At 55.4% G+C, this 19,072-nt stretch overlaps 7 protein-coding genes across 7 annotated transcripts; 3 read left to right on the top strand and 4 right to left on the bottom strand.

Annotated features, from left to right (window-relative positions):
• Positions 1 to 58: 58 nt before the first annotated feature.
• C8Q71DRAFT_786265 (kinase-like domain-containing protein) lies at positions 59 to 1,741 on the bottom strand. The gene is made up of 3 exons (XM_047925122.1): positions 1,410 to 1,741; positions 426 to 1,356; positions 59 to 377 (listed from the first exon to the last, which is right to left on the bottom strand). Exons 1-3 carry the CDS (start codon positions 1,461 to 1,463, stop codon positions 352 to 354), a joined length of 1,011 nt encoding a protein of 336 aa, XP_047773832.1. The 5' UTR covers positions 1,464 to 1,741; the 3' UTR covers positions 59 to 351.
• On the bottom strand, positions 1,742 to 3,581 carry C8Q71DRAFT_786267 (NADP-dependent oxidoreductase domain-containing protein). The gene is made up of 5 exons (XM_047925123.1): positions 3,192 to 3,581; positions 3,027 to 3,137; positions 2,740 to 2,970; positions 2,431 to 2,683; positions 1,742 to 2,373 (listed from the first exon to the last, which is right to left on the bottom strand). Exons 1-5 carry the CDS (start codon positions 3,268 to 3,270, stop codon positions 1,992 to 1,994), a joined length of 1,056 nt encoding a protein of 351 aa, XP_047773833.1. The 5' UTR covers positions 3,271 to 3,581; the 3' UTR covers positions 1,742 to 1,991.
• Positions 3,582 to 5,626: 2,045 nt separating this feature from the next.
• On the bottom strand, positions 5,627 to 6,861 carry C8Q71DRAFT_786274 (uncharacterized protein). Its single transcript, XM_047925124.1, has 4 exons — positions 6,369 to 6,861; positions 6,241 to 6,308; positions 5,762 to 6,180; positions 5,627 to 5,712 (listed from the first exon to the last, which is right to left on the bottom strand). The coding sequence occupies exons 1-3, from the start codon at positions 6,672 to 6,674 to the stop codon at positions 6,108 to 6,110; spliced, it is 447 nt and encodes a 148-aa protein (XP_047773834.1). The 5' UTR covers positions 6,675 to 6,861; the 3' UTR covers positions 5,627 to 5,712; positions 5,762 to 6,107.
• A 51-nt stretch (positions 6,862 to 6,912) lies between these two features.
• Positions 6,913 to 8,882, top strand: C8Q71DRAFT_786278 (Ureohydrolase). Its single transcript, XM_047925125.1, has 10 exons — positions 6,913 to 7,089; positions 7,144 to 7,163; positions 7,227 to 7,236; positions 7,434 to 7,691; positions 7,749 to 7,777; positions 8,002 to 8,075; positions 8,126 to 8,442; positions 8,507 to 8,593; positions 8,647 to 8,731; positions 8,784 to 8,882. Exons 1-10 carry the CDS (start codon positions 7,030 to 7,032, stop codon positions 8,798 to 8,800), a joined length of 957 nt encoding a protein of 318 aa, XP_047773835.1. The 5' UTR covers positions 6,913 to 7,029; the 3' UTR covers positions 8,801 to 8,882.
• C8Q71DRAFT_786286 (uncharacterized protein) lies at positions 8,883 to 9,892 on the bottom strand. The gene is made up of 3 exons (XM_047925126.1): positions 9,461 to 9,892; positions 9,337 to 9,404; positions 8,883 to 9,288 (listed from the first exon to the last, which is right to left on the bottom strand). The coding sequence occupies exons 1-3, from the start codon at positions 9,698 to 9,700 to the stop codon at positions 9,219 to 9,221; spliced, it is 378 nt and encodes a 125-aa protein (XP_047773836.1). The 5' UTR covers positions 9,701 to 9,892; the 3' UTR covers positions 8,883 to 9,218.
• A 705-nt stretch (positions 9,893 to 10,597) lies between these two features.
• Positions 10,598 to 12,127, top strand: C8Q71DRAFT_370345 (uncharacterized protein). Its single transcript, XM_047918126.1, has 7 exons — positions 10,598 to 10,689; positions 10,748 to 10,932; positions 11,043 to 11,266; positions 11,328 to 11,353; positions 11,422 to 11,648; positions 11,708 to 11,774; positions 11,839 to 12,127. Exons 2-7 carry the CDS (start codon positions 10,903 to 10,905, stop codon positions 11,871 to 11,873), a joined length of 609 nt encoding a protein of 202 aa, XP_047773837.1. The 5' UTR covers positions 10,598 to 10,689; positions 10,748 to 10,902; the 3' UTR covers positions 11,874 to 12,127.
• Positions 12,128 to 12,414: 287 nt separating this feature from the next.
• C8Q71DRAFT_786306 (cysteine proteinase) lies at positions 12,415 to 17,437 on the top strand. Its single transcript, XM_047925127.1, has 15 exons — positions 12,415 to 13,530; positions 13,576 to 13,668; positions 13,716 to 13,924; positions 13,977 to 14,075; positions 14,129 to 14,224; positions 14,272 to 14,774; positions 14,833 to 14,941; positions 14,996 to 15,084; positions 15,137 to 15,299; positions 15,349 to 15,840; positions 15,888 to 16,005; positions 16,055 to 16,304; positions 16,354 to 16,539; positions 16,592 to 16,987; positions 17,046 to 17,437. The coding sequence occupies exons 1-15, from the start codon at positions 12,509 to 12,511 to the stop codon at positions 17,121 to 17,123; spliced, it is 3,903 nt and encodes a 1,300-aa protein (XP_047773838.1). The 5' UTR covers positions 12,415 to 12,508; the 3' UTR covers positions 17,124 to 17,437.
• Positions 17,438 to 19,072: the final 1,635 nt, after the last annotated feature.

Here is a 19,072-nt window from a genome sequence, read left to right on the forward strand (position 1 = left end):
CTGCACTCTGCTCCCCCAAGCCCCTGCCCTGTATCAGTGTCCCATCTTGCGGCCTGAACGCTGACTCGGAGCGCCAGTGAACGAATACCTCATGTTCCCAACAGCGTTGTACTAGAAGGGTCTGTAGCCTCTAACATTACAGAACGTCGCCGGCTCAATACGATCATGCCTGTGTTCTCGAGTATCATGTACGTGATTGTATGGTGCGTAGAATGTAACTACTATTGGGTAGATGTTTCGACACTGGGCGCTGATACTGGTGGACGATCGTCCAATGCTGAACATTGTATCATTGTTGCAACGCACGATGGTCATATTGCACTAGCACTCGCAGACGGATGTGACTAGCACCTATCGTTCGACATCGGCGGGTGCCGCTACAGTCATTCATGAGAGGGTGTCTTCGATCACAACATGCGACGCACCGTCAGTCCTGCGCGCACGTTCGAACTTATACATGAACGCCAAGGACACAGAATTGAGCCAACGCTCCTCCCGGTAGTAGGGACCGCAGATGAACGGGATCATGAGATCCCAGAACGGTTCCTCCCGATTTGTTACTGACTGTTCCTCGTGCTCTGCCTGGATCTTCATCGCAATGTACTCAAACCATGGTGGGTAGAAGCCCGACCACGCCCAGTCAATAAGCCAGAGTCGGCCGTCGTCTCCGACAAGAATGTTGCGCATGTTGAGGTCCTGGTGACACAGCACGAGCGGTGTCGAGCCCATGAGGGTGTTCAACGGCACGTCTCGGCGAATTTGTCGAGAGGACTCGGCCAACCAAGGGATTGTCTGACGTGCACTTTGTGCAACCTCTTGGGCCTTGTCAAACCACGCGCAGAATGCACTGTAGTCTGCGAAGGGGCCACGTTGGTCTATGACGTTTCCCCAGATTGGTGACTCGCTTATTCGAGCCTCGTTTCCCGGTGCGACTGGGCCAGGGATAGCGGAGCGCGGGTGACGAATGGCCTGCAGTTGGCGCACATAGCCGCGCAGAGTAAACACGATGCGAAGTTGTTCTTCGACAGACATGGTTGGCCAGACGACCGACAACTGCCGTCCGGGGATGTAGTCCATCAGGATATCATTAGAGCTATCGCCATTCCTGATGACGCGTCGCACGCGCGGAACGGGTATCGTTGTGTGTTGGAAGACGAGGTCGAGGGTAAGAGCCTCCGATGGCTCGTCGATGTGCTGTCCAACTCGATATTGATCTTGAGCGTACTTCCCCACGATATCATGCGCGACACGGAAGATGTTGTCGTCTCCGAAAGCAATCTGTCCACTCTCCTGTTCTGGCCTCGTGTTCACGAGGTGGATGACTTCCTCATCAGTTAGGTGGTCTATACTTGACGGCTGCGGCGCACGAGTGAGATAGCGGTAAGGCAGCACGAACGAGCTGTACATACCGCATAGTCAGGTTTCGGCCTTCCGCCAGCGCCCGGTAAGGGCCTGAGCTCCATGGATACACGACAAGGTGGTCAATGATGGCACCAACTGGATTGGGGTGAGAGTATGGACAGATCTGTTCAATCGAGCATCCTGCTAGTGCCAGAGGAAGTCATATTGGGAAACGGCAAGCACCGCTGATACCCGTGAGTACGTTCGTTTGTTGGCTTGCCACCGAGTCGATTCGATCACATGAGTCTTCTCAGAATGCGAACCCCGACCGGCCGCGTCCAACCACACTGGATGACTTACCGGACGATGGCCGCTCTGTGGGTCCGACTTGTGACTGACGTGGTTGGGTGTAGTGTGAGGCAACGCCCGATCGCGAGTGAGCCCAAGATCTCAGATCAATACTGTGTCGCTCTATCAGACCCATAACGCAGCTCAGCAAAACAGCAGAACTGTCAGTGGCCAGGGTCGGTCAAGAAATCTCGACGATTACTAGTGAGTACATTGTCATTGTCATTTCATGGTTATTGACTCGGGTGCACATATACAGCGTAGCTTCGTTGGCAGAAGGTGCACCAATTAGGCGCCGCAGCCTATTCGCCCTTCCACTCGCTGAGAGGGATACACTCTGTGTTCATCAAGCTCGCGAACTGCTCCGGGAACCGCCCGCCCCGCACGTCAGCACCCTCGACCACCGCCTTCAGCGCTTTCACGTCCTCGCTGCTCAGCGTGATCTCAGCCGCCTTCGCGTTCTCCTCAAGCCGCTCCACCGTACGAGTCCCAGGAATGGGAACGAAGTCCGGGTGCTCGGCGAGGATCCATGCGAGTGCGATCTGGCCGGGCGTGGCGTCATACTTCGATGCGATTGCACGGAACTTGTCGACGACCTCGAGGCTCTTGGGAAAGTTCTCCTCTGCGAAGCGCGGCATCATTTGACGGAGGTCTGTAGGCTCGAAGTCTGCCCGCGATTTGAACCTAGTTCAATGGTTAATGAGCTCTATTCGCTAACAGAGGGAGCGAATGATGACTGACCGTCCAGTGATCATACCCCTACCTAGTGGGGAGTACGCTACAACCGCTACACCTAGCTCGCGAGCAGCGGAAACGAAGCCCGACTTCTCGATCTCGAGTTCGAAAGGGCTGAACTCCATCTGACACGCGACCAGCTTCTCGCCTGCCACGGGAACGGCCTTAGCGCGGCGCAGAACATCAATGCTGCACTCGCTCAGCCCGATGTACTTGATCTTGCCGGCCTTGACAAACTCGCCCAGAGTCTCCATCACGACTGCGTCATTCATGTGTTAGCTCGAAAACAGTGGGGCATGTCATGGATTCGCGAACCTTCGATGGGTACCTCAGGGTCGACACGATGCTGGTAATAGAGGTCGATCGTGTCCGTCTGCAAGTTCTTCAACGACTCTCCAAGTTGCTGCCGGATATATGCGGGCTTGCTGTTTGGCTTGTAGATCTGCTTCTCCAGCAGTCTCTTGTCTACCGACCCGAACTTGGTCGCTAGGAAGATCTCCGAACGGCGACCGGTCGTGGTGAACCACTGCCCAATCGTGTCCTCGCCTATGGATGACCGACTCGATATTCAGTATATAACGAGGCGAGATCATTGCACGCACTGTTCCCGTAGACGTCTGCCGTGTCCCAGAAGGTAACGCCACGGTCAGCCGCATAAGTGAGAGTCTTGATCACTTTCTCGCTATCGGTCTGACCGTACCAGGCACCGATGCCTGACCGCCGCCGTCAATTTCTCGCAATACAAAACGCAGAAAGGAGAGGCTCACCCATAGCACCGAATCCGACGGCGCTGACGAGGGGCCCATTCTGACCGAGTTTGCGAGTCGGGTAAGCCTTGCTAGACATTTTTGGCTGGGTGTACTGGTAGAAAGGACTAACTGTGAGTTGTGTCCACCAGCCTACCTTGACGCATCCTCCTTATATACGCACCGACGCAGGATTTGGGAATCACACTCGTCACCGTAGTGTGGTCTGCCGGAAGGTCTACGTACATATCGTCGGCAGCGTCGCTGAGGTTCGGGCGGCATAATGCCGCGGGCCGGGAGGACGCATACCTTCCGGCCATCTCGTCTTCGCGCAACGGCGCCCAAAACTGATAGCGCGTCGTCACCTACATAGATCCTTGTACAGGGGTCGATGTGCGTCAATGATTGTCCGCCTTGCGGTGGAAGTATCATCTTCAATTGTGCACAGCAGATAGAGCTCGAAATATCCACTTGTCTTTGCGCGCAATACAGTATGACGAGCATCAGATCTCGCATCACGGGCTCTGAGGTCAGCGTCGCAGATGGAGAGCGACTCAATCCCTCGTCGCGGTAAATCCAGAATCAGTAAGCGAGTGGACAAAGACGTTGTGCGGCGGAGGAACGAATCCGTGGGCAGGCCCGGACTTCAGCAGAACTCACGTCCTACCCACCTTACACCCTTCCCGACCAACCAGCGATCAATGCTTCATCTGCCGTGCAAGATACATAACCGCCTGTAGTGCCGCCCTGCGTACAGTGACACCCGAATTGGCCGTGGGCGCATTGCCTAACGATGATTCATTGTAACAACAGAAACCACGCGACCATGGCACACAGGGCCGTGCTCGGTGGCCTAGCATGGTCTACATAGGCGATGCATCGCCATCGTCCATGAGTCATGACGTATATGTATCCTGATCCACCGCGTGCGATGGTACGACAAGGGACATTTCAGTATTAGGATCAGCGTCGATACCGTTGGATACTCACTTGACGAGGTCCTTCTCCCTCACAGTACGAGTAACATGGCCGTTCTCGCTCCGAATCTTCAGTCCTATCTTTCCCTAGTTTGTGAAAGTATCGTCAGCGCTGATTCCTGAGCATATAGGCGCGGCTCACCTGCCCGGAGACAGGCTGTTTGCCAACGACCTTCCACGGCTCAGCGCGGACGTCTTCGTGGATGTCTTGGAATCCAATTTGCACCTCTGGGAGCTTGCTAAGGTACACGAGATCTCCCGTCTACAGAGCAAAGCGGGTAGTCAGCCAGATGCCCCTGCAACGCGAGCGAACCGCGCTTACATCGACTTTCTTGGGCAGCATAGCAGTGCCAAAGTACCGAACGCGAGACACTTGCGAATCTCTGTTCTGTACGACCTTGGGGCCGTACCCTCTCCTTATATGCACCCGGGTCGATCGCGTTGGCGCTGGGGCACGGCGTGCGGTGGAAGTCCCAGGCGCTCATGCTAGTGCATCGCACTCGTCGGTGGAAACGTTCCACCCGACCGTCGGCAGAACGACTCTTGGGGGCGTTGCACGTCGAGTGTGAACACCACCGATCAGATTGAATGGGCAGGTCGGAGAGTACAAAATCCGGAATAGCCACGAAGGGCGCACCGCGTTGCCAATGAGCGCCGTTGCTTTCCACTGTCCACCGTGACCTCGGGTTGGAGGACGGTGGTACCGTCAGTGCCTCTGTTTCGCCACCGGCCCCTGGCTACAACAGCGCCGGTGGGTTCACCTACAGCGAACAACGTCCCTGTCCGGCAGGCGATGTCATAAAATCCACATACCTTGCCAGCGTCACGGGGTACCATCCCGTAAGTTCGATTGGAGGTACTTGTCCTATGAGACCATGTCACGGCTTGGACGCTCCAGCAGCTTGAGCTGGCCGCATTATTAGTATTTTGGCTCAGAAGCTGCGTGAAGCTGAAGAAAGCCGACGACGACGCGATACAGTCGATGCATCCGGGAGAGGTGACGGTGGCTGAACAGGGCGCAGCGAATAGTTGCTCAATCGTTCGTAGATACTGCACTTAGACACTTCGGAGCGAGTGTTTGAGTGTATGCAGAGTGCAAGCGAGCCGATATGCGACACAAATGCGAAGCTAGGTGATTCTGACATGAACGACGTCGTTCAAGTTGCGACTTGGAAGTGCAACGAGAGCAGGCGCTTACTTACCGACAGCCGAGTATGTAAGCGCTCATAGTCAGCGGTGCGTTGAAGTTCACCTCGAGTATTCGACACGGGTACGCACTTATCCTGAAAGGCTCTCCTTAACCCAGAACTTTCCCAGAAGTATTATCTGGCTGAGGATAGAAGGGAAGTCACAAGAACTATAGACGCTTACTCCGTCTACGAGCCCTAACCCGCAGTCAGGACTCGATAACCGTCTTAAGCTCTACGTCACGCTGCTGACCGCGAGCCAGGTCCTCGAGTCAGCGATGTGAATGTGCAGACATTGTGATCTGCAACAAGCCACACCGTACGCTGTGCGAGAGCAACAGAAGGGTACGCACTCGCAGCATTCAGCCCAAGGGCAGGTAACCGCTCTGCGACCGGTGAACGATTGGATTGCTGAACAACTCAAAGGAAGTCACCGCCATTGCTTGCTCATCGGTGCCAACATACAGCGTCAACAATAACGTCGACTCTGTTGCAGTAAGTAACGCAGCATAGGAGGCGGGACATACGGGGACTGATCGAGGAAGTATGAGGGACTCGTGGACTTCCGTAACTGAGTTCAAGCCCTGGCAAAGCTGGAGAAAAAGGTCCTCGGTGCTGTCTGTCGGTGCCTGGATCAATATCAATACACCTGGTAGCCTACATCATATTACAAGGGCGTGGAAGCGTGGAATACAAGAAACATCACGGTGCGGCGAGAGCATAGACGAGGAGGGTCCGCTGTGGTCATGACGTCGTATAGCGTAGCGACTGATTCAGGCGAAGAGACTGGAATCGCCGTCGAGGGTGAGCGTGCTGATGCGCTCAGTGCCTCCTTCCTGGCGAACTCTGGAGTGGGGTTCAGTGGCTGAGCACGCCATATGAGACGATTGCATGCGCAGTACTCACGACGCTGAAGCTGTCACATCCGCAGCCTGGTCCGCACCAGTGGGGGTGAACTCGACACGAGTCGCTAGCTGCATGCGCAACAACCGCGTGAGATCGCATGGGTAGAAAATGAGAATGGCAGCACGCACCGAGCCCTCCTGGGCACCAGCGGACGGCGTGAACTTTGCGCTATCATTGTTCCACTTCTTCTGGAGTGCGAGCAGCGCGTCCTTAAGCCCTGCCTTATCGACTTGGTTACCGGCCACGACGCCCGTCGCGTCGCCGGTGAACCAGTTGTTGAAGCGGGTGCTGAAGAGGTCGACGGGGCCGTGACCCATGCGAAGGCCGGGGAGCTTGGGCTGGTTGAAGTGGATATAGGGCGAGTTCATGAGCGTCTGGAGCTTCTCCTGAAGCCACTCGGACGAGACGGCGGTGGTGGGCTGGGAGTCGGACATGGCGGCGTAGGGTGTGCTTGCGAGATGTGCGGGTGCGAGGAGAGGGGTGCGAGGATTGCTACGGACTGCGGCAAGAACGAGGAGTGAGGAGGCGCATGGAGTGGGACAGAAGACATGTCCTTATGTATGTCACACTTTCTACGTATACCGCGACTGCAGTGGCTGGAGGAGTCGGCGGCGATGGCTGTGACGCGCCTGGACGCGACATGATGTCACGCACACGGGATCCTGCACTCGGGTCATGTGACAGATGCGCGCGTCTTCGCGTCGCTCCTGAAAACATCTGTACCGCTCTCAGAGCCAGTATACTAACCTGTATCGCACCGTCTGCTTGTATCGCTATCTATCCCCAGGTATGGCCACCGCAACCGAGTCCTACGCCTCTCGTTTCCTCCCCCACCCAAAGACCGTAGCCGTGCGTGCCTCTGTTATCTCCTCTGTGCCCGTACTTATCTCGCTTACGATCCAGATCGTGGGCTGCCCGTTCAGGTAAATGCCATCTCCAGGTGGGAATGCGAAGCGACTGAACGTCTGAGAGCCATCGCCACGCAGAGGCGGCCAGGTATGTCACCCGCTAGACCTGCGCTGGCCCGCTGCCGTCACCGCCCAGGCCTGCTTCTCGAGTGCCCTGACGGCGTATTCCCCATCGGGAAACACGCCTCGCGCACTCGAAGGCACGTTCTGCCCGGCGGCCTGGGTCGCTCGACTGCAGCCTCGCTGCCCTCTCACACCCGCAGCTAACCTCTTCCGCCCATCCAGTCCCGGGAAGGCGTCGATCATGGCCCCATCCGCCTCGTCCAAGCCGGCCTCCCCGAACAGCTCGCCGAGCTCGGCTGGACGGTCAACTACGACGGCCACCACCAGTTCGAAGAGATCGACGAGAAGAACGATCCCCCCATCGGCAAGATGAAGAATCCCCGCCTCGTCTCCCGCGTCTGCGAGGCCGTCGCAAAGGTCGTCGGTGATCATGCGAAGCACGGTCAGCTGCCCCTCACCCTCGGCGGCGATCACTCCCTCGTGAGTCCCCTTCGAGAGCGGAGCTGTGATGCGTCGCTGAGCTATATTTGCGTGTAGGCCATGGGTACTATTTCGGGAACACTGAGGTCAGTGACTGGTTTATTCACATATGGGAGATACCAGTGCACGGAGCCGACAATGATGAAGTCACCTCTTGTCATGCCCCGTATCAGCAGTGAGCTCGATGCCACCAGAATAGCACATGCTATCGTCGGGCGCCGCTGAGCGACGATGTACGGGAACATGACAGACCACGTCCGCATTAAGCCCACACCGCACAAAGAATTGTACTCACAACGAGTCTCTGCAGCCACTATCCCGACGCCTGTGTCATCTGGGTCGATGCCCATGCCGACATCAACACTCCAGAAACGACCGGCTCAGGTACGCACACGCTCTCTGCCTCTCCTCGCTACTCTAACCCCGCCGCCCAGGAAACATCCACGGCATGCCCGTCTCCTTTCTCCTCGGGCTCGGCCCCAAAGTCTCCGAGTTCGCCTGGGTGCGCCCGCTCCTCCAGCCGCACCGCCTCGTCTACATCGGCCTGCGCGACGTCGACGCCGGCGAGAAGCGTATCCTCAAGGAGAACGGCATCAAGGCCTTCTCCATGCACGAGGTCGACAAGTGGGGCATCGGCCGCGTCGTCGAGATGGCCCTCGATCATGTCAACCCCAAGCGCGACTTGCCTGTGCATCTGAGCTTCGATGTAGACGCGCTCGACCCGAGTGTAGCGCCCAGCACGGGCACGCCGGTTAGTGGCTGACACTGGCTGCGATGATGTGCGACGCGGCAGAGGCTGACGGCAATGCGCGTAGGTTCGCGGAGGGCTGACGTTCAGAGAGGGTCACTATATTTGCGAGGCGGTCTACGAGACGGGATGTCTGGTCGCGCTTGATATCATGGTGAGTTTCTGCGGGGACTTGTGGCCATCTTCTCGTAGCTAATTGACGCACAGGAGGTAAACCCATCCCTCGGGACGGGCGAGGACGCGGTGAAGCAGACCGTTGCCGTCGGATGCTCCCTTGCTCGATCCGCGCTCGGTGAGTACTCTGCCCGATCATCGCCATGTGTATTTCTGACAAGCGCCCACAGGCGAAACTCTGCTATAGACGTACGCTCAGAACGTGAATGTAGCATAGGCTTCTGATTCGCTGTAGCCAACGAGTATACAATACGACATTCGAATGAAGAGGCGATAGGATAAGCGCGATTACGCGAGTATACGGGTAAGTAGCAAGACGACCGAGTATCACTAATTTACACGGGTATAAAACCCTACAAAATGTACGGGACTGCGTGTGTCGGAGCGCGTCAAAAAAGAGGAAAAGCGAAGCGAGGTATCATTGAGGTGAGCGCTGTTGTACATGAAAGGAAATGGAAAGCTCAGAATTATGTTACAGATATCATAAGGGCGAATTGTCGAAGCGAAGGCTGACGAGAATCGATGGCGCAGTTGGCTTTTTCGCGAGACGAGATGAAGAGTTGGATCCGCAGACCGCAACCTTCAAGCATCGCGCTCCGGTCATTTCAGCAATGACCGAAAAGGCTCTCTTCTCCGTCGAGCTCGAGGCTACTAATGCATCCTTCTGGCTTGATTCTGTGTACGCCGTGAGTGGTATAAGCGATGAAATGGAATGGTACTCACAAGGCAGTCGCAACGACCTCGGTATATTCGCACGCGTGACGCGGCATAAAATCACAATGCGTTGCGACCTCCAGAACAAACATCTCAATGCATGACACAGCACGTCCAGGTGAGAATGACATACGAAGCCATCGAGGCACGTCGCAGGGCCAAACCGGCAACTGTTGGCGCTCCACTCCATGTGAAGAGCGAGCAAAGCCGCCTTGATTCCCTCTCGCCCAACGGACTTTCCGGCTATGACGCCCGTCGCGTCGCGGGTGAACAGTCGATCAAAATGTTCATTGGGTGCTGTGACGAGAGTACGGAGATGCTCTTGGAGCCAGCTTCTGTTAGAAGGTGAGGATGTGGGATACGTCTCGGGCATTCCGCAGTGGTATGGCTCGGGCGCTACGGAGACCAGAGGTGTCGAAGGTGGATCGCCAGAAGGTGCAGTTCCAGAGGACGGTGCGTGCGGGCCTTGAGCACATAGGTGCGGATTTATGCACGGAGGCGAGACGCTGAAGGGACCGCGCGCGGTCTAGACGGGAGGCGGTGGAAGGCCGGGGCTCCCGACGGCAGCGACGCGGGGGACCAGAGTATCGCTGGGTACACCTCGACGCACACCCGCTGACTCCTTCCGCCCCGTAATGCGTGCAGCTTACGGAGCTCGCGATGCTATCGCTGTGTTTTGCTACTTCGTATGTCGCATGTGCGGGCCTGTGATCGAATGTCCCACGGTAATAGCCCCGTTCCCTATCGCGGCACGGCGCAGCATACTTGAGATTGAAGGGGACGGTGCGTTAAACGTGCGTATGGTCTTTACCGAGGTACTGATGAGAAGAATTCTGCTATTGGATGCAGTCCGAGCGCTTTGTCGATCTTCCGAGGAAAACACAAGAAACCCCCGACGATTGGGACATTAATTGTCAATTGAAGTGTCGTGCTCGGTGACTTTCTGCCTCTGGTTTCAGCGCTGTGAGTTCATGACCCACAGTAATGTGAGTGTATAGGCATTGACGTGATACTCAGCGCGCAACTGTGCGATGTTCACCAGGTCACAGGCCAACAAATGCGGGCTCACAGCCGATGCGCCTGGCCGCTTTGAGAGTTTCACCGCTGCAAATGCGGGGACTTCACTCGCACGTAGCGCAAATGTCAATAATGAGATAAGTGTGCGTGCGGCTTCTTTTGTTTGTAATCTCATCAATTAATGCAGATTTCGCCAGGAAGTAACGAATGTCCCTGTGTCTTCGATTACTTGATCACGGCTCGTCAATATCTATCATGTCACTAAGTCCGAGCCGTGCCCTTCTTCTAGGGACTCAACACAGAGGGACTCTGCCTCGTATGGTGGAAGGATGCAGACAGCCTGAGGTAGGTGAGGTAATAGGAAAATCGAGCCTGAACTGTGCACTAATGGTCTCACCTGCAGGTAAACATGTGGCATTAGCCACATTGCCTGCAGGCAGACCACATGATCAGCAGGCTGAATCCACTGGTTCTTTGACTAACAGACTTTTGACGGGTTCCATTCCGTGGCTATCTTTACATAAAATTTAGTGCACTTCAAACGGCCTACCTCCCTAGATGGTGCTATACGAGCACGACTTTACTGTAGTAAGGTAATGCGATTTCCGGTCAAGGTGCCAATAGCTGACTCCTCTTTGTCTTGATTCCTAGCGATGTTGAGCCGTACCGCGTACTACACGCTGACACTGCCGGGCAAGGAACGCGGCACAGATCACAGGCCTCCGACGCAGTGGAGCGATGTATATGATCTCAAGCCTGAGTTAGTACACTACTTACTATGCTCACAGCCATTCACACTGGTCGAAAACAAACCGTCATCACTTAGTCATCATCCCGCCACTCAGGCCATCCAAGATCCCGCCTGTGCGCTGTTGCGGCTGTTGCCGCGATGGATGCCGGCATATCTGGCGTACATGATGAGGTACGCTCTCAATGCACACTGCTTAATGCCTGATTCAATAGGTGAGAACCCCGGCGAACAGGGCCTCGTTTGCTGGGCAATACACAGGTAAGTCTAGGGTATCGCTGAATTTTGTTACCTCGTGGACGCGATTAACGGCGCAGGCGCGATCACAGAATTCTGGCCTCAAGGGTGTCGCAAGGCTGCGGTAAGTACTACAGGAGACAATCGGCTATTTAGTACGAGTCGATGGTATTCTACGGTCTGGGGATTGACGCAAACCCATCCCCTGTCATCTCGTCCCCTCAACATGCCGAAGGAGCTCACGTCTAGAGCACATACTTCCCCTTCGCCGCGACGGCACCCTTACTCACAACGTCTCCGGCTGCTGTACCACCGCAGGGTAAGCATCACACGTGAAGTCTCTCCAATTTTACTCATCAATCTGCTTACCCATCCCAGATAGAGTTGCAGAGGTCCTGGTCACGGTATCCGCTATGGCTTGTAGAGCTATTTGACGTACTGGGATGTGAGTAACAACAGCCCAATGATGGGGAAGGCTCAAGCTGCTCACTGACAAGGTTGTATACCAGTTCCCGAAGACCACGTCGTTGGACCGCTTGAATGACTTACCATGAAAGGACGGCATTCGCAAGCAATGCGCGCGCGCGGCACCGCTCGCCAGCATGCCGCCGTCGACTTGCAGTGGATCATACAGAGTCTCTGACATGGCCTGAATGTTCACATTGTTGGTCTATCTTGTGCATTGCTATGAAATACATGCAGCATTGATTGCCATACCGGAGTCAAGGAGTCAAGATCGCGTCTCTATCCTGCCGCTTATTTGAAAATTCTCCGTCAGAGCGATCTTTGCTACTAGACTCTAGTACTAGTACGTCCGATGTGTCGTACACTGTGTCCGCAGCGACAATGCGTACGTGATAGGAGATTCATCAATGTTCGTTACACATGAAGATCATCGTCGACCTGCCTGATGCCTGAGAAACCCGTAGGGTCAGTGAATGATGTACTACTCAGGCTGCTTCCTCAGACTGTCTGGCCTGACATGAATGATCGCGCGGGGCGTTCAGTATAGGCGGCCGAGGCCCGGGGTTTCCGAAAAAGGCAGACGAAAGGCAGACAAAGGGCGCTTGGGATGCGAGTGGCGAGCTGCGCGACGCATCTGCCTGCTCAGCTCGGACGGCTCTCTCACCTCCTCCTCCTGCCCACACTCCCCTCGGGTTGCCCTCTCGGCACGGTGAAATGACAAACGAACCACAGACACCTCAGCGATCCGACGATGCGCACGACGCCGAGCCTCCATCCCCTTCGACGAAACGATCTCAATCCAAGTACTTTCAGCCCACCAACGCATCCCTAACCACACCCATCTCATCCTCCACATTCTATGGGTCTGAGCGAGCTGGCTCGTCTCATACGGGCTACATCGCACCAACTACGTCTCCGTATCGCGAGCCTGAGGTCGTAGAGGACAGGCCCGCGCCCAGCCAGCCGAAGGAGGACTCCACACTCGCGGACTGGTCGGCGCAACAGGCGTCCTCGTCCGGATGGGAGACACAGTGGTCTGGTCATCTGTGGCCGGAAACCTCTGGGGCACACAAGATAGCCATCGACGGTCGCGACGAGTTCCAAGAACTCAACTGGTCTAACCTTGCAGTGCATGATTCCAAGCCCAGGCCAGGATCGGGTATGCTTCCTCCTTTACTCGCGGACGAACTACACAATCCAGACCATCCCCTCTACTCTGTCAATGTCACTACTCAACTTCCGCCTACAACGCCCAACGGCGCGCAGCTCGCGCCGTCGCAAGAGGAAGCACGGACGGCAATACCCCATGCGCGGTCGTACTACTGCGCGGAGCACAACGGCTGGGTCCTCCTCTGGTGGGGCACGTCTACCGTTCTCCCGCCTCTCGCCCGTACTATTGATAACCTCCCGGACCCTACGCGGCGGAAATGGACCCAGTCGTGCGTAGGCGATGGCGAACAGCCGTTCGGGCAAGTGAACGCCACCCACCACTGGCATCGCTACGAACGCGCCATTGACTCGCGGTACCTGAGCACGCCGTTCGAGCGCGAAGAGGAGACCCTCCTCGACCTTTATCTCTGCTGCCAGTGCACGAAATATTGTATGGTCTCCGAAGTCCTTCCGGGCGTCATCCCACAAGATGTCCACCAATCGTTCGTTCGTGATAGGTGGAGCCACCCTCCTCTCGGTCGGACACCTAAGGCGAGCGTATTGGCGGGATGGGAGACGATGCTAACGTGAGTTCGCTCTATTCGCTCTTGGCCTGGACTGACCCTCCTCAGCATCATCGAGAACCGGCTCTGGAAGGATGAACAACGCGCGCTACCCGTCACCCGCCCTCGCTTTCAGCAGAAGCTAGGCTGGAACGATACTGTGTAGGTGCTCACAAATGACGCATACGGTTAACGCTGACACACTGAAGTCGCAAGATGTTCGAACTCCTTGAATTCCCTATTGATCGCATCGGCAATACGGTAGCCACCTCCACTGACAATCGCTCGACCACCGAAGAACTTGGCTTGCAGCCTCCAAACATCGACCCCGCCACGCCTGAAGGGAAGCGCATACGGGCGAAGCTATTGCGTGCATGGGCAGAGATATCGGCTTGGCTGGCTATCTATCGCAAGTCGAGTGAGTGTCACTTGCCCCCCGGTTCGCATCTAAGTAGTAACACATAGCACAGATGGAGACCTGGGCGGATATTCCACGCAAATACTGCACGTCGACGCCACAGAGGTTCGGGAGATGTATCAGATGGAAATTGGCGCACACGTCAATCAGAGTATGCACAGTAGTCGTGACAGCGGGTCGACCAATGCTAACACCTTGTCCCAGTTCCGCGAGGCCTGCTGCCCGACGCGCTCGTGAATCTTGACATCCTGAACAACGCGTGGAAGGCGCTCGGCATGACACCGTCTTCGTATTCATGGGGTAGGTTGGTAGGATTAGGTGGTCAACATGGAGCTCATTCCGTGTAGAACTACTGGGCTTCGCGTACCTAGCGCAATGCCGCTGCGACCCCCTACGGACGACCCTCTACTTCACGTACTTTTGCCAAATCGTCCAGACGCTGGCGAACGTCGGTGAGGCATCGCCTGACCTTCAGCAGTTGATCCACGACGAGCGTAAACGTTATCGATTCACGCTCGACGACTTCCGCGAATCCGTTGCGCTACTGGGCTTTGGCAAGGATGGCGAACTGGGCGTCGAGTTCGATGACGACGTCGACGAAAAGTTCATCCTCGAAGCGTGGCGCAATGCGAGGAGACGGACGTGGGCCGACACGGCAAAGGGTGGAGAGATTCGGATGAGGCTCAACGACGCCCTCAAGATCATCGCTGATACTAGGAACAGTCAGACCCTCAACTCAGCATGGGAGCGGGAGAAGGGCAGTGGTATGACTCCGGAGACTGCATACTCAACGCTGGAAGTACCAAAGGATGTAGACGAGACGATGCTGATTACGATCTATGCGATGCGGGTGCGTATGTTCCTTGTCAGATTGACTGTCTGGTCCTCTTGACTCATCGTCGGTACAGGTGGAGGATCAGCCGAGTCAGACAGACAGGATGAAGGAGGCGCTGTCCGTCATTACGGACGTTACGAACAGCGAAAGGCTACGAAAGTTCCTAGAAACTGGAATGGATCGTAGGTTCACTGTGTTTCTGCATATGTGCCCTCCCTCACACATACTGTGTGTAGCGGGCGATGCGAACCAAACCAGTAAACCCGAGATGCCGCGCGGGTTGAATCAATTAGGCAATACCTGTTACCTTAACTCTTTGCTGCAGGCGAGCGCACTCTTATCCTCCGCTACGAGTTACACTGACCTCTCATATCCAGTATCTATACACCATCAAGGATCTGCGTGAGGCCGTCGCCCCGTTCGCCGAATCAGGCGACGAGAAGATGATAGATGACAGCAAGTTCACGGATGACGACCTCAAACGGCATCGTGTGGGCGGAAGATTGGTCACAAGACGAGAGATATCGCGTTCCAAGAAATGTGCGCTTCTATGGTCCGTTCTCGTGCAGCCGCTCATGATGACGTGCAGTTGTCCGCCAGTTGGCCAGTCTCTTTTGGAACCTCGAGTACTGCGAGATCCCGGCCGTTACTCCGTCCATCGACCTGGCCAAGCTGGCATTGGTCACTTCGCAGGACGAGGAAGAAGACGACATTAGTCGTCCCGGAACTGAAGGATCGAACGACACAGATGCGACGCTCGTTGAAGATGTCCCGTCGCATTCGGGATACGACCCGCCATCTCCGCCGCCGCTAGCTAGCCCGACTGAAAGTGTACTCGGTAAGAGGCATCGTGGCTCAGATGACATGGACGTCGATATGCGATCCTCTCCGCCTGAAACAGCGAGGGACAACGATAGCCATTCTGCTGCAATCGCCGAAGCAGTTGCGTCGTCGTCGAAGCTGCAGATGGATGCCGACGTCGATCAGTCCGATGCGCGGGATCTTTCTGACGGTCAAGTCTCCAAGGCACCTCCATTACCAAAAAGGCCTCGCCCAACTGATGATTCTGTCATGATGTTCGGTACGTCCAGCTCTGTCCATCTCTCCACGAAGCTGACCCATCTGTAGGCCGTCAACACGATGTGTCCGAATGCATGGACAACTGCATTTTCCAGATCGAAACGGCATTACTCGACTTCCAGGAGATGGCCGGAGCTGAGGACGACAAGACTAGTATCGTCAAGAGGTATGAACACTCGGAAATGCTTCTCATAATCGCTGACAGTCCTTGATAGACTGTTCTTCGGCAAGAAGAGGCAAAGGCTGACGCCTCTGTCGGCCACGGACGATACACGACACAAGTCTTCCATCCACGAGAAGGAAGATCTCTTCTCCCACCTGCACGTGAACGTTTCGGACGAAGGATTCGACCTCTACGATGGCCTCGCACGTTATTTTGACGATGTAGTCGAGTTCGATGGTGTGAAGAAGCGGATGGAAGTATCGCTTGTGGATCTTCCTCCATTACTCCAGATACAGCTCCAAGTAGGTTGCTCATACATCACAGAGAGCATGGCTTAACTGTTTGCCGTAGCGAGCCCAGTTCGACAGAGAAACACAGCAAGCCTACAAGTCGCAAGCGTACGTGAAGTTCGGCGAGACGCTTTACGTGGACAGGTTCCTTGACAGCGCGGACGGGTCCAAAAAAGCGGAATCAAAAGCCATTCAAGCAGAACTCAGCGTGAGTCGCGAACGGATACAGCGGCTGACGCAAGACAAGGTAACGTGTGTGAGCTTTAGCAACCGTCCGGTTACCCTGACGTACGATGTAGCACGCGCCGTTCGCTCCTGCGCTGGGTGCCGCTGCGGACTTTCTGGCTACGCAACAGTTGATGCCACTACCCGAAGCGACAGAAGATCTCGTCTCCGCGTTACAGAAGGAGCAAGAGTTCGTTACGCGATGTCTCGAGGATGAACGGAGCAAAGCTGCGCGGTTGAAGACGAAGATTGAAGACATCTGGAAGGATGATACCACAGCGGCCTACGAACTTACGTCCGTGTTCATCCACCGTGGATCATCGCCTTCGTGGGGGCACTACTTCTTTTACTCTCGCAACCTACCAAATAACCCGGACCAATGGTTTAAGTACAATGACTCAGACGTCACCGTCGTGTCGAAAGAGGAAGTCTTGGCGGATACGACTGGTTCAACTGCCAATCCATACATGGTGCGTGTCACTTTGTTGTCGTCTGTGATGAATGATCTCATTGTGTGGTCTGTCACAGCTTGTCTTTGCACGCAAAGGCTTGGAGGCCATACGGACAGTACATAGGTTTGATCCTGCAACACTACAGGATGGTTGATGGTGGTCACGGCCCGAGATTCCACGTTCATGTGCTGGTTACTCAGATACTGTACTGCATACATTCATGCTTCATCTCATTCTACATGTCTTTGGCTGTAAATCATCATACACGAGTCTTTGCATCCAGATTTATGGTGTTCGTTTTGCTTCAAAATTTATTATCGCCCCCTTCTTCTCAGACGCGCCGTCGGGCGCTGACACGTGGCGCACTCCTCAGCCGCAGCCACTCACTTGGGGTTAATGTAGGTTCGGAACAAGCCGCCTCCACGTGGTTTTCGTGCTCCGCACACCGACGAAGGAGGGGCTTGCTTCAAGATGACTGGAATGTAGGGCCTTGCTTTGGGCTCGTAACTTCACAACAAAGACGCGTTTTTCCTTACTTGAGGGGTGGGATTTGAAGCTCGGAAGCATCCCTGATCGACCGTTCAAGTTTTGAGGCGCGAGGCGCGATGGAGCCCGACAGAGAGCTCGCGCGAGGTACGCTTCGTGACCAGGCGTAAAGGGCGTTCTCATACATAAAGGTACTGTCGTTACAGTCCAGAAGTTATACATGAATGCTGTAACTGTAGATCGCTAGCTGACGCAGGCCTTGATGCATGAATGATACATCACACAGTAGGCGTCTGATGTATAAATCGACCCGCGATGTATGCCTCATACATCGCACCGCGGACGTCTGATGTATAAAGCGTCCCGCGCTGTATGCTTCATACATCGCGCGTCGACAGCGGATGTATAAACCCTCTCGGCGCGGCGCGATGTATACCTCATACATCGCACCGCGGACGTCTGATGTATAAAGCGTCCCGCGCTGTATGCTTCATACATCGCGCGTCGACAGCGGATGTATAAACCCTCTCGGCGCGGCGCGATGTATACCTCATACATCGCACCACGGACGTCTGATGTATAAAGCGTCCCGCGGTGTATGCCTCATGCGTCGCACGTCGGTAGCGGATGTATAAAGCATCCCGCGATGTGTGCCTCATACATCGCACCGCGGACATCTGATGTATAAAGCGTCCTGCGCTGTATGCCTCATACATCGCGCATCGACAGTGGATGTATGAGCCCTCCCACTGTATGCGGCCACGTCAGCATACGATGTATAGAATTTTCCCGTGACGTACCGTTTATACATCGCACACTGCCGGCGTACATACATCGCGCACGGCGTACATCACGCAGTAGACGTCCGATGTACTCAACTTGTTGTCCCGTGACACACATTGCTCATCGTTTCTCGTTTCTCTGATGTAGTCTCAATCGTCCCAAAATGTACTCCAGCTTACCCGCCCGCGACTTACATCGCTCTGGCGATCTCTGATGTAGTATGAACGGCTTATACATCCTTCGGGCGACGTCCGATGTATGAGCCTCGCAATTGGTATGCGCCTGCCACTTACATCGCTCGGGCGATCTCTGATGTAGTATAAATGCCTTATACATCCCTCGGGCGACGGGCAACGTCCGATGTATGAGCCTCTCCGCGATGTATGAGCCTCTCCGCGATGTATGAGCCTCTACGGATGTATGAGCCTCTACGCGATGTATAAGGCTATGAGCCTCACGCGATGTGAGCCTCGTTCATATTACAACATCACGTGGATGGCTCAATGGCGCTTAGCTATTCACAGGACCGTGGGACAATTCTATAGCCTCGTCGTCGTTCTAAGTCCTGGGCCTGAGTACGACCCAAGTACGACCAGTGACTTGCTGTACCGCTGGCAAGTCTTGTCACGCTCACTTGCATCCTCCTCCTCCCCCCGCCTCCTCTCTGCTTCGACTATCAGGTGCGACTGAACGCCGGTCCTCATTCTGGGCAGTGACCGATAGGGCAGAAGTCTGGCGTTCGCGGCGACGGAGATGGGGTGTTGGGTCGCGGCACGTAGGACGTGGAGGGGCTTGGACTGGGTGTACGCATCACTAGTAAGCACTTTCTAGAGA

The sequence above is a fragment of the Rhodofomes roseus genome (genome assembly GCF_022264815.1).
Source record: "Rhodofomes roseus strain CIRM-BRFM 1785 chromosome Unknown C8Q71scaffold_31, whole genome shotgun sequence".
Classification (NCBI taxonomy): Eukaryota; Fungi; Basidiomycota; class Agaricomycetes; order Polyporales; family Fomitopsidaceae; genus Rhodofomes; species Rhodofomes roseus.

Coding starts and splice junctions, on each gene's coding strand:
- C8Q71DRAFT_786265 (XM_047925122.1), bottom strand. CDS start 1,463: ATGGAGCTCAGGCCCTTACCGGGCGCTGGCGGAAGGCCGAAACCTGAC. Junction 1,357..1,409: donor GGCCGAAACCTGACTATGCG/GTATGTACAGCT, acceptor CGTGCGCCGCAG/CCGTCAAGTATAGACCACCT. Junction 378..425: donor ACGTGCGCGCAGGACTGACG/GTGCGTCGCATG, acceptor GAATGACTGTAG/CGGCACCCGCCGATGTCGAA.
- C8Q71DRAFT_786267 (XM_047925123.1), bottom strand. CDS start 3,270: ATGTCTAGCAAGGCTTACCCGACTCGCAAACTCGGTCAGAATGGGCCC. Junction 3,138..3,191: donor CGTCGGATTCGGTGCTATGG/GTGAGCCTCTCC, acceptor GGCGGCGGTCAG/GCATCGGTGCCTGGTACGGT. Junction 2,971..3,026: donor GGCAGACGTCTACGGGAACA/GTGCGTGCAATG, acceptor GGTCATCCATAG/GCGAGGACACGATTGGGCAG.
- C8Q71DRAFT_786274 (XM_047925124.1), bottom strand. CDS start 6,674: ATGTCCGACTCCCAGCCCACCACCGCCGTCTCGTCCGAGTGGCTTCAG. Junction 6,309..6,368: donor CTGGTGCCCAGGAGGGCTCG/GTGCGTGCTGCC, acceptor TTGCGCATGCAG/CTAGCGACTCGTGTCGAGTT. Junction 6,181..6,240: donor GATGTGACAGCTTCAGCGTC/GTGAGTACTGCG, acceptor ACCCCACTCCAG/AGTTCGCCAGGAAGGAGGCA.
- C8Q71DRAFT_786278 (XM_047925125.1), top strand. CDS start 7,030: ATGGCCACCGCAACCGAGTCCTACGCCTCTCGTTTCCTCCCCCACCCA. Junction 7,778..8,001: donor ACTATTTCGGGAACACTGAG/GTCAGTGACTGG, acceptor GAGTCTCTGCAG/CCACTATCCCGACGCCTGTG. Junction 8,443..8,506: donor CGCCCAGCACGGGCACGCCG/GTTAGTGGCTGA, acceptor CAATGCGCGTAG/GTTCGCGGAGGGCTGACGTT.
- C8Q71DRAFT_786286 (XM_047925126.1), bottom strand. CDS start 9,700: ATGCCCGAGACGTATCCCACATCCTCACCTTCTAACAGAAGCTGGCTC. Junction 9,405..9,460: donor CGACGTGCCTCGATGGCTTC/GTATGTCATTCT, acceptor TTTGTTCTGGAG/GTCGCAACGCATTGTGATTT. Junction 9,289..9,336: donor GAGGTCGTTGCGACTGCCTT/GTGAGTACCATT, acceptor CGGCGTACACAG/AATCAAGCCAGAAGGATGCA.
- C8Q71DRAFT_370345 (XM_047918126.1), top strand. CDS start 10,903: ATGGTGCTATACGAGCACGACTTTACTGTA. Junction 11,354..11,421: donor GTTTGCTGGGCAATACACAG/GTAAGTCTAGGG, acceptor GCGCGATCACAG/AATTCTGGCCTCAAGGGTGT. Junction 11,775..11,838: donor GCTATTTGACGTACTGGGAT/GTGAGTAACAAC, acceptor GTTGTATACCAG/TTCCCGAAGACCACGTCGTT.
- C8Q71DRAFT_786306 (XM_047925127.1), top strand. CDS start 12,509: ATGACAAACGAACCACAGACACCTCAGCGATCCGACGATGCGCACGAC. Junction 14,775..14,832: donor TTACGATCTATGCGATGCGG/GTGCGTATGTTC, acceptor TCGTCGGTACAG/GTGGAGGATCAGCCGAGTCA. Junction 16,988..17,045: donor CAACTGCCAATCCATACATG/GTGCGTGTCACT, acceptor GGTCTGTCACAG/CTTGTCTTTGCACGCAAAGG.